This window comes from Fringilla coelebs (assembly GCF_963513975.1).
Source record: "Fringilla coelebs genome assembly, chromosome: 1".
In the NCBI taxonomy this organism is placed as follows: domain Eukaryota; kingdom Metazoa; phylum Chordata; class Aves; order Passeriformes; family Fringillidae; genus Fringilla; species Fringilla coelebs.
The window spans coordinates 60,681,336-60,703,278 of NC_140028.1; the positions used below are offsets into that span (position 1 = coordinate 60,681,336).

The following is a 21,943-nucleotide window of genomic DNA, read 5'->3' on the forward strand; positions in this document are numbered from 1 at the left end:
TTCACCCATTTAACAGCACACAGGATGTGAAGCATCAATTCAGCACCGACCTACTGTATTTCTGAGGGCAAGATGTTTACCTCTGTATCCCCTTTTTTCCCCTGGTTTCTGTCTTCTGCATTCAGAGAAGAAAAAAATCTGTGTTTGGATATGTCTTTCATGACGTGTGCCATGGGCAGCCTAATGGAGGCCAGACACACAACCAGATGTAATTATGAGGTCCAGACCATCAAGAAAATGCTTCTAACCAGGGAAACTGACTACTTAAAGTCTGAGAAGAATCCACTATTTTAGTACAAATTTTGCCATAGGACATTGTTCTGGCTCAAACCACCTATGAAGGATTTTATCTAGAAACTACAAAATGAAATTTCATCGTTTGCATTGTGCAGGAAGCCCAAGTTGATGGCTTTGATATTTATTTTTTTAAAGACACAGAAGTATTATCAGTCTTAGCTGCTGTTTTCATATTCTCCTAATGTATGCTACAAAACCTCCTTCTAGTTCTCTTCTAGCCACTGCATTAAGTGACTCATGTTGTAATTAAAGTTTAATGACAACATCTGTTTCAGCTAACCCAACAGAAGAGTGGTTGGCCCACAGAGAACTATTCTGCTTCTTCTTTCACTCAAACCAGAATTGAGTGGTTATTCAGCCTCAAAAAAATTGGAAATGGGACAACAGCAACATTTTCCCAAAATAAGGATCTTTCAGAAGCGCTTTTAATTCATTTACAGATAAAATCCTGCCTTAACCCAACTGGATGGTACATAAGAATCAGTGACAGAGAACACTAAGGACTTCTGTGCACACAGAAGGCTCTCTTGGGCTGCAGCCTGCCAACGGGACAAAGATGACAAAATCCCCTGGGAAATGAGTAATTTGTTTCATGGCTAGCTGATTAGCCAAAAGCCTGGTATCACCACCCAGCAGCATGTGACATTAGACCACCCTTGGAGATCCCCACTTTTACACTTGGATGCAATGCTTGGTCTGGATAACAACAGGATGGTTGGTAAATGCCTATTGTGCTTCCCCCCATCTTGCATACAGACTCACTCTTACTGAATAAACAAGGGGGAAAGAAATCACCAGCTCCTGTGCACTGTACAGCAGGCATTAAAATAATGAATAAGTCATTTATTGTTAATGTACTGATTAACTGCAGCGAGCACAGCCCACCACTGCTAAAAATACAGCAGGCATCACTGTCTCAGCTCCACGCCTATGCAAATGACCCAAGCAACAAATCCAGTCCCTATGACATCAGAAAAACCCAGACCCCTGTTATTATGTTGCTTGCATGTGGTACACACAAGAAAAACCAGAAAAATCGTACCAAATCCAAGTTGTTAAAATGCCTTTAAGTGCTTGGGCACTAATTTTGCAGCAAACCTCAATGGCATGCTAAAAGTAATCTTAAAGATTTAGATGATGATACTGTAAAACACTGCTTTCATTAATTAATGGCAAATTAACTAATTAGATGTCCAAGAGCTACCATTACTGTTTAAAGCATCAGATTGTTGCCAGGAAATAAATAATGTATGAACGCTACTTTTAAGCAAAGAAAAAATGTAAAGATGAACCATAACCAAACCAACCACAGAACTAACATAGAAGTTGCAAATATCTATATTTTATAAAAACCTTCAAACTTTAAAATAACAAAAAATCCTACCAGCTGGCCAGCTGCTGCCTCTGGACTCCTACAGGTCTCTTCCCACCCCAGCACTTCTCTCAGCTTCACTTGTCCATATGTAAAAACTACATGCAGTTTGCAGAAACCACTTTATGATATGTAAGATACACAAGATTCAGCCCTTTCCCTAAAAAAAAGATGTGCAGGTAAGCATGAAATACCATGCCAAAAAAGGGAAAGCTGTGAGCCGTACCTCTGAGACCCAACAACTTGTAAAAAAATAGCAAACTGTTTTTTTATTAAAATGTAAATCTTATTAAAATGTAAATTCTTTCCACCTCAGAAAGCTAATCCAGGGTTGCTGTTGTAATTTTGATAAACCAGTGGTCTCTGGATGAAAGCAGACAGACCAAGTCTTGCAAGAAAAGGGAAAAGGAAAGAAGGTTAAATAAAGTGGAAATAAATGGATAGCTGGAAAACCAGAACTGTTACTTAGCTTCTAATGAAAACCGACAGGACACTAAATTCTCCCATTTGCCTCTCAGGCAAGAGGAAATAACTGCAACACGGTAATAACACCTATTTTAGAACCATTTGCTGTCACACCAGATTGATTTTTTTTTTTGTGCAAGCTTGCCATTATTTTGCATTAAAGTCATAGCTCGTGTTCCACAATTGATTGTGTTTACAATGAAAGAAGCTCCCCAGTAAGGTCACTGAACTGCAGTAACCCTCAGCTTTTAGCCAGCTCCTGACAGGACTGAAACACCTCCTGATAAAAGGCCTTGTGCCTTCCAGCTCTCCCTTCATATTCTGCCCCCTTCCCTTTTTTAAGCAAGAATAAAAAAGCAAAAATGGGTACAGGAAAAGAGTGACATCCATACAGATGTCACATATAATAATTTACATTCCCAGCTTTGTCAACATATTCTGTAAGACCAGAATATAAATTCTCTCATTTTCTAAGACAACCTTTATAAACCATCAATAAATCCTTAGCTGAGAATAAAACCCAAACAACAACAATAATTAAAAAAAAAAAAACCCAACTAGAAAACCCAAACTGGCACAACATCAAAAAATTCCTATGTTTGGATGCAGTGGGACCATGGTGAGGAAGACCCCCAGTGAATGTGACTGCATCTGTCAAACCACTACAGCTGAAGTCTCATGGAGAGAGAAGTGCTCCATCTGTGTGGGTTTACACAAGTCCCCACAGGACATTCTGCGTGGGACACAGCAGCAGGCATCAGCAGAAGCAAGAATCAGGGTGAGTCAGGGTCACCATGGAATTAATTGTGCTGAATGTACATTTTCTTGCTGCATCTCTGAGCTCTGCACACAGAAAGACACCTCAGGAAGTACCCAATTCTGCAGTTTGAAACAGCAGAAGGGCAGATGGTGCTGAAAAAGCTCTACAATAGGATCTCTCCTTTTAGAGAGGGAAAAAAAGTGTTCATTTCACCTCTTTTTAGTCAAAAAAATGCAAAGAACAAATAAACCAAAAACCAACCAAACAAAAAACCCCTGCCAACAATGAATAACCAAGGCACAAAACCCCAGCACCAAACCAAACAACAACAAAAACCCAACACCTCACAGTACAACTCCAGGCACACAGCATGGACCCATGGAAAGCTCTAAGCCAGAAGAAAAATGGCCACATCCAGATACAATTTTAGACCTGATCTACCAGATAAAAAAGGAAACCTTTGGGTTTGAAAAGACAAAGTCTTACTCTGTCTTTCCAAGTAAGATGTTTTTTACCGTGAGGGTGGTAAAACACTGGAGCAGGTTACCCACAGAGGCAGCCCTGTCCCTAGGAACAGTCAAGGTGACATTGGACAGGGTTCTGAGCAACCCGATTTAATTCAAGGTGTCCCTGCCCCTGGCTGGGGGTTAGGACTAGATGGCCTTCAAAGGTCCCTTCCAACTCAAAATATTCTATGGTTCTATCAGAAAAGGTTAGCACACTTTGACTTTCAGATTGGGGAATACACAATATGCAACAGTTCCCCCTACAAAAAAATCTTGCTTGTAATTTTATGCTAATTCAACCCTACGGGGGAAAAATAAAGGTATAATTAAAAATCTGCATTTGTAATTTTCCAGGTTAATGTAATAGGGGTTGCACCAAAGAAAGGAAGCTCCAGTCCTTCCAGTGGTCAGAATGACAGGCAGTTGTCCCCCCTGCTCCAGCCTGACCACTGTAGGGTAGCATTGGCTCTAATAAACTTCTGAAAATATTCTCTGCAAGTAAGGCTAAGAGTCCCCTCCTGACCCATTTCTTTCAACACATATCAGCATAGCCAGCAAATTTCTTCTCCTCCTTGGACTGAGATGCAATTCAAAATCCTTTTCTGACTACATACTAGCTGCAACAGAGACCATGTTGACTACGTGCAAGTTAACAGAAGTTTGCAGTGAGCAAGACGTTCTAGCTCCACATCACAGATGCATATTCAGGATATATCAGACAACAGAACTCTGTTGGGTGCCACAAGAAAATCCTTTCAAAGGGCAAACAAAACTAACTCTTGTCAATTCAGAATTGCATAGTTGCAAATGCCATCACTGTGATGTCTTTTCTCTCCCAATACCCTTACCCTTCTGCTCCATTTCTCCACTCCCTCCTCCTGTATAAAAAGTTCATTACCTTTGAGAATTAGTTCTGTGAAATGTAAGACACACCTGACTTGTTTGTTTCATAAAGCAGCTGGTACAATGTGGCTTCAACATTGGCAAGGTCATTTCATCTATACCCCAATCTAAAAATAATTAAAGAGAAATGCAAAAAAGCCTTCTGGAATGGTAATTCCCAAATTTAACCAGAGAAGAATAACAGGAAAACTAAGGCATTTATGTGTGTTCACAAGTGTCCCTTTACAGTAGTGGATGAAACCTTGCTTGAATCTACAAAGAATGCTACCAGGTCGAGAAAGAGAACCCCACACTTGGTCCCGTACTGTGGTGACATCTTCAATCAATAATTAATGTGTTTGCTTCCAAAACCGGACCAGCTGATAGGGACTGCAGAAAACACATTTACTCTGAAAGGAAGTATTTTCAAAAAAAACCCTATTCAAATGGTAGAGTTCATCAGGTATATTCTGTAGAACTCTCCTTAGCAACTGCATCCATTCCACGCTGTCCACAGCAGAGAAAGGTCATTATCCTAAGGGTAATTATTGTCACCTGGCCCACGCCAGCGCTAACCCTGGGGAGCGAGGAGACACGCACAAATCGAGAGATCTCTGCCTCCTTCGCTGCAGAGCCTGGGAGCCGGCAGTCCAGGCGCCCTGGTGGCTGCCAGGGGCTGGCAGCTGCTGCCACCGGGTGGCTCCGCGACGAGGGACAGCAGCGGGCGGGGGACACGGCTGCTCCGGCATCCCTCCGCAGCGGGGCGGAGAAGGCAGGCGGCTCTCGGGGGGCTGCCCGCCTCAAAGGGGGCTCAGGGCAGCCTCCTCTGCTGCCCCTGCCTACCTCTCTGCAGGGGGGGCATCGCCCAGAGAAAGCGAGGGAAGGGATCTCCGGGGAAAATAAAAGTCACGAGAAGACAGTGATGTCCGTGAAAAGGGAAGGCTGAGCTGCGACCGCTCAAAGAGACTGGAGGCTATTAAAAATTCTCCAGAAGAGGGACACTAGTTAAAGTTGGAGCTAGAAATTAACCAACTATTGGTGCATACTTGATGCTTGGTATAATTAGCATCACTGGGGAAAAAGAAAGAAATGAGGGATAGCTTGAAATAGATCAAGCCAGAGGGAGAATAACTGAGCAGGCTCTGTAATCATTTAAGTCACAGAACAGCAAATAACTCACCTAGGGAAAACTGCTTCAAGCTTATCCTTTATCCCTATAAGATATAAGAGTATTTTAAGAAATTGTCCAGAACTGCAGGGAAGGGCATATACAGCAGTCATTCTCAAGACAGCATGAAACTTGTATCTATCAAAATATTCTTTGTATCTATCAAAACATTCTTTGTATCTATCAAAATATTCTCCCTGATTCTTACCACGGTGGTTTCATTTGCACCTCCACTCCACTCTGATTTACTCAACTGGCCATGGTAAGAGAAGATTACAGAGTCCATTTGCGCCATATTTCCTCTTTTTTTACCCCCATTTTGACCTAAGCTTAAAATCAAAAAAGCCCCAGACTGTCATTTGCAAAGTGGTAGGAAATTTGATACAAGATACTGTAATCTGACTGGTTTTGGAGTTGGAAAGAAATTTTCCTCCTTGATGCGTTATCAAAGGCTGATCAGTGTCTTATGTTAGATAACCAGCTCAGTTCACAGATTTGGAACATGGAAATATTTAGCAGTTTGTCAGCAAATCATTAGCTTTAAACACCACATACAACACTGCATATTGACTCTCTTCAATTAGTTAAAGAACTTGTTGATCTAGGGTATGGATCACTGGATGGTGACTTTAAACCTAACAGTGAACTTCATGCTTAACTCCCATCTTTAAACACACAGCTCCCACATGGAATACAGGCTTGACTTATACTGGGTTAGCCCACTGGTACACAGGAGTAGTGGTCCAAATATACAGAAGGTTTAAATGCCTGAGATTTTGCTGGTAGGAAGAGGCAGATGGAGATCTCCTTTGCTGCCTCCACCCTTCTCACAGAAGGAAAATGAGAGATCTGCACTGAGAAAGGACACAGTTTGAGATGCACATTACACCGTGCCACGGGGCTTTACAACCAGTATTACTGGATCTACTGCAAATAACTGGCAGAGCAATTAGCCAAGAAATGAGGTAATAGCCTCAGCACACACTTAATAAAGTTGAAAGCTAGTTCTAAAGTCCACTTGTGGATTCATCAGCCACTGGCACTATATGATCAGTGCTGGAAATATTTGTACCAGGAATTCAGGTTCATGTGCCAATCACACTGTATTATCTCACTGAGAAAAGATGATTTTAAATGGTTTCCATTATTAGCAAGAAACACTAATTATTAATTCTTCATGCTCCATTCCTTTTGTACCTTGAAAGAAAAAAATCCTTACTGCATTCAAAAATATTTCACTCATCCAAAAGTTTTCAAGCTAGTCAGCCTTAGTAACATCCACATGATCAGCCTTGCCCTAACCTCTCCTGAATTAATGTTAGACTACTGCTTCTTCACTGGAGTGCTATTAGCATAAAATCAACCTTCAGTTGTAACAATAAGGTTTCTCTCATCAGGAAAAGGTTCTTCACACAGCAGATGTTTGGGCACTAGAACAGGCTCTGAAGGGAAGTGCTCACAGCACCAAGCCTGACAGAGTTCAAGAAGCGTCTGGACAATAATCTTAGGCACATGCTGTGATTTTTGGGGTGCTCTGTGCAGGCCCAGGAGCTGGACTCAATGATCCTGATGGGTTCCTTCCAACTCAGCATATTCTATGATTTCCTGTCTCTTTTCCAAAACTCAATGCAGAAGAAAAGGTCAAACGTGGCTTTCAGATCAAATAATAAAAAATCACCAAGACCTATATGGAGAGCAGGGAAAGGATTCACAGAAAAACACCAAGAGAAGCTCATTTAAAATTGAGGCCTCCAAGAATTCTCAAAGGTCATCCATTCTATCCTTCTGGCACAAGATGATTGCATCAGTTTAGACAGTTACTTGTCTAACCTGTTTTTCAAGGCCGGCAGTGATGAATCTGCACACTTTCCACATGATGCATCAAAATGCTTCAGTATTTGTTTCAGTATTTCCCTTCCTGACATTTGATCACATCTTTCTTTCTGCAGTTTTAAGAATTCATTGCTTATCCTCTCCATTATGGATGGAGAAAAGTTTATTTTCCCTTACTGCATAAACCTTCAATTTTGTTGAACACTTGCATTCAATCTTTCTTCTCCTCAGAGATGATTTGTTTTAGACTGCTGATCCCTCTTTGTTTTCTACTTGGTCCTTTCCATGTCTTTGTGGGACTGTACAGCCTGCACTCAAATGCTGTACATCAACATTGAGTAGATCACTGTGTCTTCATGGGAATCCCCTTTGTGCTAACACATCAAATAACATTTTCAGCTTTTTGCAGTAACTCACCAAATACTTCATTGTCCTCTGATGACTGCTGTGTTAGTCTGCCTGCTTTTGGACTCTCCTTAGCTGCTTCTTCCACCTTGGTTTCAGCATTCTGTAAAACAAACATTTACTGAGATTAGTCTTTCTTTTACAGCTCTCAAATAGAAACACTCTTCAAACTTCATAATTGCATTTTTAATGAATACATGTGGTTTTGTTATCTTTGCTACACGTATGTGGTTTTGCAAAATATTAAGGAAAAATGCTCTCAGAAAATCATGATTTTTCTTTTAAGTCTGTTTTAATCTGACTAGACTACGTCAGTTGGAGAGGTAGAAAAGACATTTAAACAAGAGAGAGATCTTAAACCATAACAGACTTGTAAGTTTCCACCTTCCCTCCTCATATTTAGTTTTATTTCTATTGACATATTCCATGTTGACTTAGTGAACCAAGAGATCAGAAGATAGTGCACAAATATTTCTCCTTATACAGGAAAGGCAAGTGAGCTAGAGCTTCAAGTCATTAACCAGTTCCTGTACTTGACTGTTTAAAGCACAAGGACTCACCTATTTCTGAAAGAAATTTGCCAGTTAGCTACCTGGTGTAACTAGAGATAAATCAACAGCTTCGGTGCTTAACTTGCCAGAAGTTAAAACATTTAATTCCCTAGCTAGAAAAGTCTGAGGAAAACATAAGCTGTGAAACATTGAGTTTTAAATATTTATATTTCTACTAAAGAAAAAATAACTCATGTTTTAAAAATGTTTTACTTTAGTACTCAAGAGAAACATATTCACAAGCTTAGAGCAATGCAGACAGTAAACTGCACAAGCAGTCAGCTGCTGAATGATGGATATGAAATGACTGATACAATATTAAATATTACTGTAAAGAGTTGACTAAGAGTTGAGGAAGGAATAAAAGAGAAATGTTGCATGCCTATGCTTTTTGAAGGATACATATTGCTCCATTCAAGTACACGCTCATTTGGAAGACTTTGTGTGATGCTTTGAGAAATACAATTTTTAAACTCTGACATATATTTGAAAAGGCTGCTATACAATCTGCTCATGAGAAATTACCATCTCTGCTCTCAGAAACATAGCACACTTTCATATTTCTCTTACATCCCCTTATTAATAACAATAAGGAAGGTAACAGGAAATAGGCAGATTAAGTCTGTTAACCTCCCTATAGAACAGAGGAGTGCAAACTTAAGGCACATAAACTCAAGAGATGCTGAAGCAAGACAGCAAGAATTTACAGAAAAAAATGAAAGATGGACCTAGCAAGCCTACTGGTGTCACACAGCAGCTGACAAGAACTGGGAAAAGCAGAGACAGAGAAACTGCCTCAGAGGAACAGTGCAGGGTCTTCCTGAAGCAGGAAGGACGTGCAAAAGTGAAAGGATTCTGCACTCCCTCAAGGCACCAAGGGACCTGAGCGTGTCCCACGCAGAAAATCCATCAGCCTGGTGCCTCTCAGAGCTGAGGAGGAAGTCAGTTTTAGCAGATGCTCACCTCAGTCTGGCTTAACTAGTGTCCCTTGGGAACATGGAGGGACCCAGCCAGAAATCAGCAGTGGCTGTACTGGGAGACAACTTGCTTTGGGTAAACAACTTCCTGATCAGCACAATTAACCTAAGTCCTGTCCCCAGAGACATAACCTGTCATTTGTGCAGTGACACAGTTTGCAATGCTGCCCACTTGGACAAGGGACATACACTAAGGTCTGTGCTGGCTGACAGGATCACCTGCATTTAGAAGCTACTGATTCTGTAAGCTGCATATGGGAGTCAGGTTCTCCATCCTATTTTAGTTGCTCTATAGTGAGCAGCAAATCAACTACATCTTTGTTGTACAGAGAGATGGAGAACAGCAGTCAACTCTGAAAAAAAGCATCTGCTACAGCAGGGTAAGTCAATACCAGAGGCAAAGAAAAACACTAAAAACTGTGTCATCATGGATGAGACAAAATTAGTACATGTAGATGATCAAAAGTTCAGGGCTTTCCCAAATGAAGGGGACAGCTGAACTCCTGATCTGAGCTATTGCTCTAGGCTTGGTAAAGACAGTGCTGGTTAGCTCCATCTTTAATTGTATTTCATCATATTTAGTGAATGGTAAAGCTGGTGGTTCAGGAGGGGAGGGATTGCTGCTCTTTATGCTCTTGTTCCTCTAGGGACACAGCTGAGAGTCTGTAACCTGCTGCAAGGCATCAAGAGCAGCAGGAGCAAAACACTATCCAGCAGACAACTCAGCTGTGTCTGTGAAATGAGTTGTCACTCCAAGCTCTTACTGGGGAGATGTTTGCATCCCTTACTTTGAAAACAGGGTTTTGGCAGTCTCAGGGAAGTCAGAAAGACTGAACCCTGAGACATGTTGGTTTGACTTAAATGACTGGAAAGAACTACACAGCAGCTGTGCTGTCTGCTCCTTGCAAAAGGCACAATGTTGGTGTTGACAGATGCCAGCTCCAAGATGTTGACGGCAAAGCTCTGTGATGTATCAGCCTAAAATATGACAGTGTATGGTTGGATACAATTCTGCTTGGCATGCCTTCTTAACCAAAATGCAAACTTTCAAAAGACTTATTTTGCTTTATTTTTTGGAAGAATCTACTCAACATATTATTGCTGGCATATATAAAACTTGTATTACCAAAATCAGCACAAGACATATCCCTGCAAAAGAACAATCAATGATCCAGATGCTTCAAACCAAGCCATATTGGTAAAAAAAGTCAAGACTTGGTCAGTTGCTTGATTCCTTTTTCTAGGGTCCTAAAAAAATTAAAGTGTCTCCATCCTTGCAATCAACGAAGAGAAAAAGTGAAAACACATTCCCTTGTACTGCCTGAGCTGTGCCAGAAGACATTCTTTACCAACAGCTATAGTGTGCTTTAGGCTGGTTATAACATAAAGGCCCTTTATACATAACAGAGTAAACATAATTCTACCTAGCTCTTTCAGGCTGAGTGCTCAATGCAATTTCAGAAGTGATGGGGAAAACAGATTTATTTTACAGCATCAGTTCCCAGGAGAGTAGATAATACCTGATTTTAGCATGAAATAAATATTATCTAGGCCTAAAATCACAAAAAACTGTCTCCCCAAATAAGCATCTCCTTGACTACTCATGTTCCAAAACACCTCAGAATACCTAAGGAGCAAACCAGCAGCTTCTGCATCATAACAGCTGGTGACAGACTAGAACCCCTTCTATTATTTCATAAAGCAGTTTCAAAATGAGATGTGCATATACACTGCAGCTCTATATACATTAATATGTACATATACAGCTGCTCTTGATTCAGACCTGATAAAAGTTAGAATTGCATTATAATCTGCCTCAGTTTTAGAAGATATTTTTGGCCCAACTTTCCACTGTAGCTGCCCCCTGGTGCCTTACGACTCAGTTCACCTGTTTTCCCATTATCCACCATGTGCACACCACAGTGTCCATATTACACAGCAATTTAAAACTCGGATAGGCAACCATACAAATAATCAGTAGTTATCAAAATATTTGCAGCAAACAAACAGCAATATCAACAATTTTTGTTATATATAAACCCATTAGTGCAAGAAGAGGCTACTTGTATTTTGTTGCTATCAGTGCCTACTTAGATGATCTTTACTTACATGGGAAATATTAAGAAATCCTTAATATTTAAGTACAGTGGGCTGTCCTCTGCAGGTACTACAGTGTCAGGCCAGTGTCAGGTTAAGAAGTGCAGTGAGGTATATTACATTTAGAGAAGCAGCTAAGTCCTCAAGGCCTTGGAAATGGAAAGTTGTATTCCAGAGTATTCAAGCCAGCTTTTTAATTACATTGCCATTTTTGCATACTGGTTAGGAAGGGCTTGTTTCTTTTCCTTTAACCACAAAGCTGCTACTCAGTGACTTAATTTTCTAAGTGATAAAACCACTAAGAAAGGTTAAAACTTCTCATCACAGATAAAATGATTATTCAAGAAGTGTTATGTCTCAATGAAAATTAAGGAAATCCAGAGTGAAGCATTGATTCATATTGCCTGTGTTTTCATTCCTGCCTTTTACAAGCTACTCCTTTTTCTTATTATGTATAGTTAGCTAGTATGTTTAGCTCCCTTTCAATAACACAAGTGAAAACAGCTGAAATTCCCTTTCTTTTCAGAAAAGTGCCACACAGGTATCAAAAGCTGTAGCAAGACAATACAGACTGAGTGCAGGAGCAGCTGCTTTGGCAGCACAGACATTTCTCCAGTTCCTTCTGTCATTCATTCCTGTCCACAGCACATTACCCTCCCTCCACAAAACCCAGCAGCACTGGGAGCATGGTTACACACTTGATTCTTCCCCCATGCTACGTCTACAAAACTAAGATAAACAACAGGCACCACTCAAAAGACAGATGAGAGTTTCTAGTGGATAAAACTAGATTTGACTGGCAATAAACCTGCATTTTGAAATAACAGAAAAAGAATAAATTGTTGAAGACAGTAACAATCTGGGTAATTTAAACAATATCCATAGCAGTAGATCATACTGCTCCAGACTCAGCGGAAGAACTCGGCAAAACATTCCTGATTTTTCACTTCTGCAATGATATTCCCCTGAAGTCTATCACACAAGGCTACCTTTCATTTAATATTCATAAAATGTATGTATGATGTTCAGGCTATAGTATACCTTCAGGATCTGTACATTGTCTCTTCTCAGAAATAACTGATCTTCCACAGAGCTCCATGGGGAAAAAGTAAGAAAATTCTTTAAAACATTAATATGTGCTCCTTCAAAATTGTGACACTAACAGGACTGAGACAAGTATCAGTAAGTCTGTCAAATGCAGGGATTTTTCTCTAAATACCAAATACTCCTGCAATCAGCAAGGCAGGATGTAAGTCAGTCTTAAGAGTCATAATTTCCCAGCAATTTTTGTATTCTGCATCCCAGATTAACAATGTTGCTGTGATAAATTCTGGAGAAATTCCTTGTTACTTTTTATCAGACACTTCAATCAGTATCAAAATTTTTATCTCCTGTTCATTGAGAGGAATTTCTACACAGACAGCTTAACACAGTCAAACAGATGAGATGCTGTGGACCACACTTATTAGCAGCAGGAATTCATGGAATGGCAGCTGGCCCTCTTCAGATGAGCTGATATCTCCTGGACCTGCATTAACAAGCATGTTCAAACATAGTCTTGAACTCAATCATTAGTTCTTCCTAAATGTGCAGATCTCCTAAACAGCTTTCTTTTGATACAGAAACTCAAACACACACTAGCAAGCCCCAGGCCTCTTGCACTGAGGGTGAATAGTCAATTTTAACCACGTCATACTGGCAGATTTGTACTCCTCAAACAGGACTGCAGCCATCATTCAGAACAAGGTTATGCCAGACTGAAGCTGTGCTCGTGCTATCTATACAGCTCCAAACTCTTGTAAACATCCAGGAACTCCTACACCAGTTTGTTCTTCAGTCCCCACCAGCAAAGAGAAGGATGCAAATTTTATCATTAATTTTCAGGTAAATAAATTTACTCCTTTAAACATCAAGCAAGTCATAATCATTATCTCCATTTCCTATTACATCTTGTATTCTCAGTTTAATTTTCATTTCTACAGGTTTTTTACATGCAGTTTCTAAAAGACAAGGCTCACAATATCCTCTGCTTCATAGTTTCAACAAAATTCCCGTGCATGTGTCAAAATCTTATTTAAAGTATTTGAAAGAAAAAAAATATGACAGGGTAATAGAAAAAGAGACAGCTAGAGTCGAAGGACATTTTTCTGTTCCTCTCAGCTTCAACAGCACAGTGCTACTGCTGCTGTCACCAAAAGGGAATTTCAAAAGAAGATGCAAACAAAAGGATTCTCATCACTAAACCCCCAAGGCAGATCAAGGCACTTTTAAAAAGGTCTGAGATGCCTCAAACACATTATCCAGGACTTTGAAGAAACTTATTCAGTCTATTTTGAAACTTTAAAATACCAAGTAAAAAACACTGAATTCCATCTCAAAAATCTGCTCCATTCCACATTACGGTTCCACGCTATTTTGATATGTGCTTCCCTTCTTTTATGAAAAGCTTTTTAAAACTACTTCTGTTTACGGAGAAGTTTCACAGAATATTCTGAGTGCAAAGAGACCCACAAGGACCACTGAGTCCAGCTCAAGCCATATACACTGGAACTCATGACTTTGGTGTTACCAGCCCCCTGCTCTATGTTGTTACAAACTGGGTTAATACAGAGAATATCTCACCTTTAAATGTTCCTGGCCACACTGGGGTTCTCATATTTTATAACTGAAGTCTCTTCAGTTCAGAATGTAACAGATAAAGATAATTTATGGACCTACAGTGGGCTACTAGTCAGCTTTCACTAGTATTTTCCTTTTTCATAGTTCAGTTACTCTTAGATATGAGAGTTCACTAAAAGCAGTCCTAGCAAAAGTTATTCCATTTAGCAGGCTCCTCAGCTGCCTTGCAGTTCTTCTGGTAAACTCAATCTTATCCAGCTTAAATTTGCCAAGAGATTTACCCCATTTGATTTATTTAATGGATCATTTATTTCAGGTCCTGGGTTGCCCTGGGAGTAAATCTACTCCCCTTGTTTCTCATATTTCTTTCAAAGGCTGCTTTATAAAAAGCTACCTTTTTTCCTCATATTTTATAACTGAAGTCTCTTCAGCTCAGAATAATTTATGGACCTACAGTAGGCTACTAGTCAGCTTTCACTAGTCCATACAGTACTCTCCTGTGCTGAGGATGGAACTTCAAGCATGTAATAGGAAGAAAATAATGAGATTACATACTGTGTCCATACAAGTCACAGAGACTAAAGGCATTTGGGAGCAAGCTGTTAAAATGACAGTGTTCATTTGGGAAACAAAAACTAAATAAAAAACAAGTCAGGCAACCCCCACGCAAGATTCAAGAGATTTGCATTATTACTGTGAACAGAAAAAAAAAATTATCTCAGGTGTCCTGTGCATAGGGGCAGAGGGAGAGCAAAAGATATTTGAGTGACCTTTTACTTTGTAGGTACTCTAAGATACTGCCCTGATCAGGAATCCTCCTAGAACCACAAGGAATTTGCAAAACAAGTACAGACAAGACACAAAAATATGCTCTGGGTCAATATTTTCAATTTTAAGCAACTGCCTTTCACTCAGTGCACATTAACCCTGAAACCATAGCTAGGAAACCCGGATGTGAATCACATCAAAGTCAGACAAGCACAGGCAGGGCTGTGACTTGTTATTTCCTCTGCCAATCCCACCCTGGTCCTACGGGGCAGAGCAGCCATCACCTCACCAGCTGCACAAGCCAGGCGGTGGCAACGCAAGGTGAAACTGTAAATACCAGTACAAGGACCTACACCCACACTTGGGAACACTGGGAGGTTCAACAGCCTCCAGAACACCTGGAGCTAACACTATTAAAGAGCATGTGGTACCTGCTTTGAACCCAGAGAGGTTTTCTACAGCTCCACTGCAAACAGCATCTGGCAGGCACGTGGATGGAAGCAGCTCCTGACCTCAGGGATCAAAGAGGAGACACAACAACACCCAAGGGACAAAATCAAAACCAGGTACTTTGGACCCCAAGCACAAGAGTACGTCTCTTTTACACAAAGTGTTCAAGCTGATTTCCAGAGTACTCTGAAAAGTGACAGCTGTCAATATCAATGCCTTCACAGCCCATTCATCATCTTTATCTCATCTAAACTGAGAGCAAATTTACTCACCTTTAAGCACTTATTTTAGCGAGGTGCTGAACAAGTGCAAATATTTTGCTCTGTTTTTCAAGAAAAGGATGTGGTTCAAGTCATAAACACAGTGTTGATGCTGCAGCCTCAACCCTCAGTGCACCTCCCTAAAAGCTTCATAAATCCACTGAACAATGTCAGTGTCTGGCCGCAGCAGACTGGTAATTTTCAAATGCCACCACATGAGGTCTTCCTGGAGGGTTATAACAGAAGTGCACAACAGCAATCCTGTTTTCTTCCCAGCTAATGAGCACACTTCTATATTCTAGCATATTGCTAAAATCTGAGTTCACATATCAGGATACCAATATACCAGTAAAAGATACTAAGCATCTGATTATCTATTGTAAAAGCACAACAGAGATGCAAAAAACTAGCAGCTAGGTACAGAATCATGTCCAATAATTAACAGGTGGAAAAAAACCCCCAAGCTAAAGACATTTTAAAAAAGGTACAAAATCCACTAGCCAGGGAGAAAAGATGAGAAATATTTTGGGCTTTTTCTTTCAGGTAAAAAATGCCTTTCAACCTCATACATTGAATTCTCATATCAGAGATCTCAGTTTGGCAGTTTGCAGCAAATAAAGATCAAAATGATTGCTTCATAATTAGAAATCCTCAGTCTTGAATCCTCCTCAGGGCTCTATAGAGGACTGAGCATGGCAGTAGACCTGGTGATCTGCACCTTTTATCCACAGGAAGAGATGCAGAAGGGGTGGCAGCTGTCTGTGTGGAGCACATCTGGGAGACTGCATGGTTCCAAGCCATCATTCAGTACAGAAGCTACCTGATGTCATGATACACCAAGGACAAGCTCCACTCCTTCTGCAGGATCCCACCAACCATGGCTATGTAAACCTGCATTGCTGCATTTGCATGATGCTTATGGTTGTTTTAAAAACCCAAAAAATAAGAAATTAGGCTTGAAGCAGTGTCCAAATCTGGTTCATCAAACACAAGGATGGATGTCAGCAGTAACCCAGGAACAAGAGGATATTCAGAGTGTCTTAGATAAGTAAAAAAGCTTTTTTAAAAAAACAGTTAAATCCTATTTTTCTTCCATTATCTCGAAGGTATTTTGAGTGAAATATATTATAAAATGAAAGTTACTACAGAGCATCTCAGAAACATTCACTGAAAAAGTGTCAAACCCAAGAACAGTAAACAACTATTGGAGATGAACCTTTCTGCTGCAACACCAACAAAACCTCTTTTCTCGGCCCCTAGGTGTGAAGATGTTCTGGTTTTTGCAGTGCTCCAACTGACAGTGCACAGGTGTTTTTGACAAAAACCCAGCACAGCTGACATCCTGACTCTGCAGGGTTGTTCAGAGGAAACACACAAGGTTCCCCTTGTCAGTGTAAATTGTGACTCCGCCGCCCCGCAGGAGCGAGTGGAACATGTGACTGTGGGGGCTCCAAGAGCTGAGGCACAACTGTGGCAGCAAAACCTGCACAGCAGGAACTCAGCACCTAACACCAGAGGTTAGCCCTGCCCAGCTCCCCAGCAGCAAACCAGGCTGCAGGGAAGGCAGAATTTCACTTCTGGTATTTCATTCCTAATTCCATTACGTGCACGAACCAGTGCTGCAGTGTGCAAAATAATTGTACAGAATATGTGTCTGGGTCATTTCCTCAACACAGATGCAGACTGGCTTTCTTGAATAATAAAAATACCTTTGTAGTGCTTTCTCTAAAGTCACAGAAAGAAGACAAAAACAGTGGACAACTTCAGAACACTTTCTCACTGTTCTACTCACAGTAGGCAAGAGATACAACAGACTAATTCAAATCCCCTTTGAGTTTATTGAGTTTGAAACACACTCTGAAATACTTGCCAGTGAACACCAGACATGAACTTTCAACTTCTTGAATTTCATTTTCACTTTTAAATCTCTAGCTCGTGAGGAAAGAAAGCTCAAAAGCAGCTATGTAAAAAGCATTCAAAAACATTCAAAATTACATCACTTTAACTCCCTAAAAACTACCATGACATTTTCAGCATTTTAAAGAAAAATCTGAAAAGAAAAATTTTATTTGCCAAGAATTAAATTCAACGTCAAGCACTTAATTTTAGAACAGAGATTTTCAGCACACTGAAAGTGCTTTAGGTCCCTTTAGTCTCTAGCCCCATGAAGTATATTTCTAGGCCAAAGCTAAAATAATTGTACATATGAGTTTCCTGATGCTAAAATACATTACATTTCCTGCAAGATTTGTAGGTTCAAAGAAAATTCCGACCGCAGTACTCATCAATGTTTCTGAACTGTGATAAAAGAAAATTACCAGATGTTTCTTAAATTTTGTATGAAAAGGTTTTTTTTGGGGCTGGCGGGTTGTTAAGAAGAAGACAATTTTGCCTTTCGGAAGTGACAAGGTATTTTGACACAGACATTTCAGCTCATCATTGCCACGCACTCCTGCCAGGATCCCAACCTTGTCCCATCTCCAAGGAATGTGTCCTCCCTCCTGCCCACACCTACAAGCTGGGCTGCTCCCAAAACTTTCTGGTCCCTCAAGGAACCGGACACGGGCGAAAGAGGGGCTAAAAACAATCCATCTTACTAACGTGATGGGGGAGAAAGGGAGAAAACAGAACCCAAACCAGCTCTGGGGTCCAACCCACCAGAGAGCCCTCCCTCCCCCAGTCTGCATGGGAAAAGAAGGTTTGCTGCGTTACACTTGGGTAAGGGGGAAGCTGCCATGACCCTGCCACCACAGAAAACGAGGCCTTGGTGTGTACATACCTGTCCACCCACCCAAGGCAGAAAATCACTGTTCCATTTCCCTGTTTGATTTAAACTGGCCAACATGAAATGCATGATCTTGAAAGAAAATGAGTTTTATTGCTCCGCGCTCCCAGAATGTGCATACGTCCTCTGTGTAGTGTAAATAAACACGCAGAACACTTAGAGGAAAATGTTTTAAAATGTCAAGACCTACAGGGTCAATATTTACAAAATAATCAACACAACTGCTTTTTTCAAAATGTAAATAAAGATTTCTTCTCAGATAAGAGTTTTGAAATGCAGTTGATGTAGAAGCAAGGGGAGGTTTTTTAGTTAAGGGAAACTGATAAAGCCACAAAACAGTTTATATAATTGCAAAACTGTGGTATGACATCTTTTAACTCCCACAGAAGTAAATTTTTAAAAACGCCAAGCAATATGTGAAGATAAGTAAGGACATTGATCATGTTAGCAAGGATCACTTTATCAATATTACTACTGAAAAATAGTTCCCCATTGTAAGATCACATTAAAAAAAATTCTCTTAAATCGTTAGAAACATTAATATTCTAAGTTTTATCAAAAGTGTGAGTCTAATGCAGACTCAGCAGGAAAGTTAGGACTCCAGGCAAAACTGAGTATTTGCTTGATAGTCCATGGAATCAACCTCTGCCTTTGGCCCTGTTACATTTTTTCCAAGGTTCTTCTTGTCTGCATCCCCCTGTGCCCTTTGTTTGCCAACCCATTCCATCACTTCCTCACTTGTCTGTGGGTTGTCATCTCTCTCCCCCTTATTTTTCCTAGTTAAAACTCTCCTCACCAGCTTGACCAGCCTGATGGCAATGAGGCTTTCCCTGACTTGGTTCCATCTGAGCAGTCCTTGACACTCAGAGAGGACTGCATGGCTGTAAAAGCCAAAAGCCTGTTGTCAGCATCAGCTGTGCCACCAGCTGTGGACCTCTAGGATCCATTCACTTCTGTCCAAGCCCTACTGGGAGCACCAGGGAGAACACCTCGGCTCCTGTGCCCTTGGTGCCCTTGTTCCTCAGACCCAGAGCCATATAACCAGTCTCAGGACTCCCATACCAGTATCAAGGCTGCCCCCATATCAAGGAAGAGAAGTAAGATCCCAAGGATTTCACAAGCCCCCACCAGCATCACCACACCACCATGGACCAAATCTCTCCCCTAGAAGAGAAAATACATGAGTTGGAAAAACAGCATGCACAGAAATGTAGTTGCACCTATGTAATGATCCTGGATATTGATATTGATAATATTGATAAAAAGACAGAAAAGAGGGACCATTAGATTTTAGAACCATATTAAAGCACCTCAAGGAGTCTGTTTCTCAATGTGCCTAAAGACCAGAAGTCACCTCTCCTTTCCATACCTCACCAAATACATTACAAGTTTCTCAGCCGTATTAGTCACCTTTGCAAATATTTTTCATAGATCATTTTAAGAGATAGAGCTTGCCCATAAACTCTCAGCAACTTCATTTCTCCCACAAGTCAACCAGCAGGAAGCAACAGAGTTATAAATGCTAATTTATAATTTAAAAAAATCAGCTTTCAGGAACAGGTACCTCTTCAGAAAGCCACAACACCATCCCAGAGATTTGTTCATCTGATATCAAACTATAGGCTCAAATAGGGCTGACCTTTCTTTCAGCAGCCCACTGTAAGCCTTTCAAGTATAAATCAATTTCTAACTAACAGATAGCTGTCAATGGTACTACTTACTAGAACACAGAGAAATAACCCAAGAGATATTTCCTAAGAAACAAAGATTATACATTGAAATGTATGTAATACTTACCTGAATATTTTTAAAGAGCAACTTCAAAACTCCTATTAAAATTAATGTATAGTTTTGCTTAAAACACTTGAAGAAAGCACAATGAGGATCCCTTCCTCATTTTTTCTAGTTACCTTAACAACCACAAAATGCAAATTCTGAAGAGATTAACTGATTTCAGAAATATTCCAGCTGTCAGTCATTTTTCAAGAAACTGTCTAAACTAAACCAGAAAAAGTGTCATAAAGTAAATAACTAAAAACAATGCACCTAATTAGCACTAAAGCAATAGAACCCAAATCAGAAGAATGTTAAAAAATCTAACCAAAACCAATCCACTCCAATAACAAGGAAGAAATCTCAGAGCAATGGAACACGAATCCCTCAAATTCTCTCAACACAAACAGAAACTGCTCCCATTCAGTGCTTGCTTTGACTTCTGTGGCCTTTATCACAGAGCACAGGAACAGAGGAGCAGAACCCTTGCTGGCATGATTATTTCCCTTTCACAGTGTTCATATGCACTAGACATGTGATAGAGCAGCTTTGGTGGGCACCAGGAGTCCAGCCAGGGTCAACCCACCACATTTTCTGAAAACAAACAAGAGAACAATGCTTCCCTACATGTTTGAAGCCAACACAGAGGCACTCTCATAAAAACTACTGTGCAGAGTTACAACTGCACCAATATTAGAAGAAAAATTGACCATTGTAACACATGTATGAAGCTGCAGGCTGAAATATTAAACCTACATATTCAACAGGTGAACTTTCCCATTTCAGAAGGGAATAATGAAGTCTAAGAGGCAAAATATTTTGGAAAAAAGTACAACAAACCCAATTGTTTACCCAAGCATGCCCAGAGAGATGACATTTTATTGTTTATTTTCAGCCAGTTTAAAATGTCTAAATTAGCATTCAAATTGTATTGACCGCCATGAGGGGGAAAACAACAACAACAAATCCTGAAGATCTGGATGTTAGTGAATGGCAGAAGCCAATTTCATTAGTTGCCCCACAATTCAGCATCTGATCACACTGGGGCTTCCAGGCCTTTTAAGGGCTGTCACTCAGAGCCTGGACCTGTCACTGGGTTCTGGCTACCAGGCCACCATCTGGTTCATTATTCCAGTGGCACTAACACCTCCAGATTTTGGTGCCCTCCTCTGGAGCACACTTACAGTCTAATGCAGCCCAGTCTGTAACATGCAGATGTGGGCATGTCAGATATGCAATCTGATCAATGCTTCTCCAAAATTCCATAAATGATGTAGTGAGCTTCCAGCAAATATTGGTGATTTCAAATGCAAGGAGTACAGCTAAAATGTTACATTTTTCTCCACATATCAGTAATTTAACATGTTTCTGACCCTCAGAAATAATGATCTGAAGTTAACTATTGCTGCTTACCACACTGAGCTAGTGGTAAGACAAACCTTGAGAGCCCAAGGAAATGACTCACTCAGACCTCACACTCAGTGCTTCTTCAGTCCCAGGTGACACCTGATCCATCTGCAAACACCTGCTATTACTCACCTGGGACTAGGAAAGGTTTTCCTGTGGAGTTAATTGCTGCCATTTCTGTACACCATATAAAAAGACTGTGGTCATTAAGCATCTATCCAAAGTGTCTCCAGAAGGCAAATATGGTAAGATACACGCTCTATAACAAAAAGGGTTATAAGCCTGTCCTCATACCTTTTGCAAAGCATAAGCAGCTAATCTAATAACTGAATTTTAAAAACCCTATCTGCACAATACAAACTGCTGTTCTTCAGGAACATTTGTTGTTTTGTTGCAGGGACAGTATGGTTTTAAACAGCTGGAGCTACCATTTTCCAAATATATGAAATCAAACAAAGAAACTAAACCTGAGAAAGATCAAGCAATATCAGTCTCATCCTGACTGTGAGATAAATGTCCATTTTCTCTGATACCAATGTAAATAACTATCAGAAGTGATGACGTTGTG

General features: G+C 40.4%; 1 protein-coding gene across 1 annotated transcript in view; it reads right to left on the minus strand.

Moving 5' to 3' along the window:
* The window catches only part of MBP (myelin basic protein), a gene marked incomplete at its 3' end in the record, with an annotated part of 107,932 nt that overhangs the window by 44,539 nt on the left and 41,450 nt on the right, over positions 1-21,943 (minus strand). Inside the window, exon 3 of the mRNA XM_084206557.1 lies at positions 7,701-7,791. Coding sequence (XP_084062683.1) covers positions 7,701-7,791 — 91 coding nt within the window. The remainder of the gene's footprint in view (positions 1-7,700; positions 7,792-21,943) is intronic.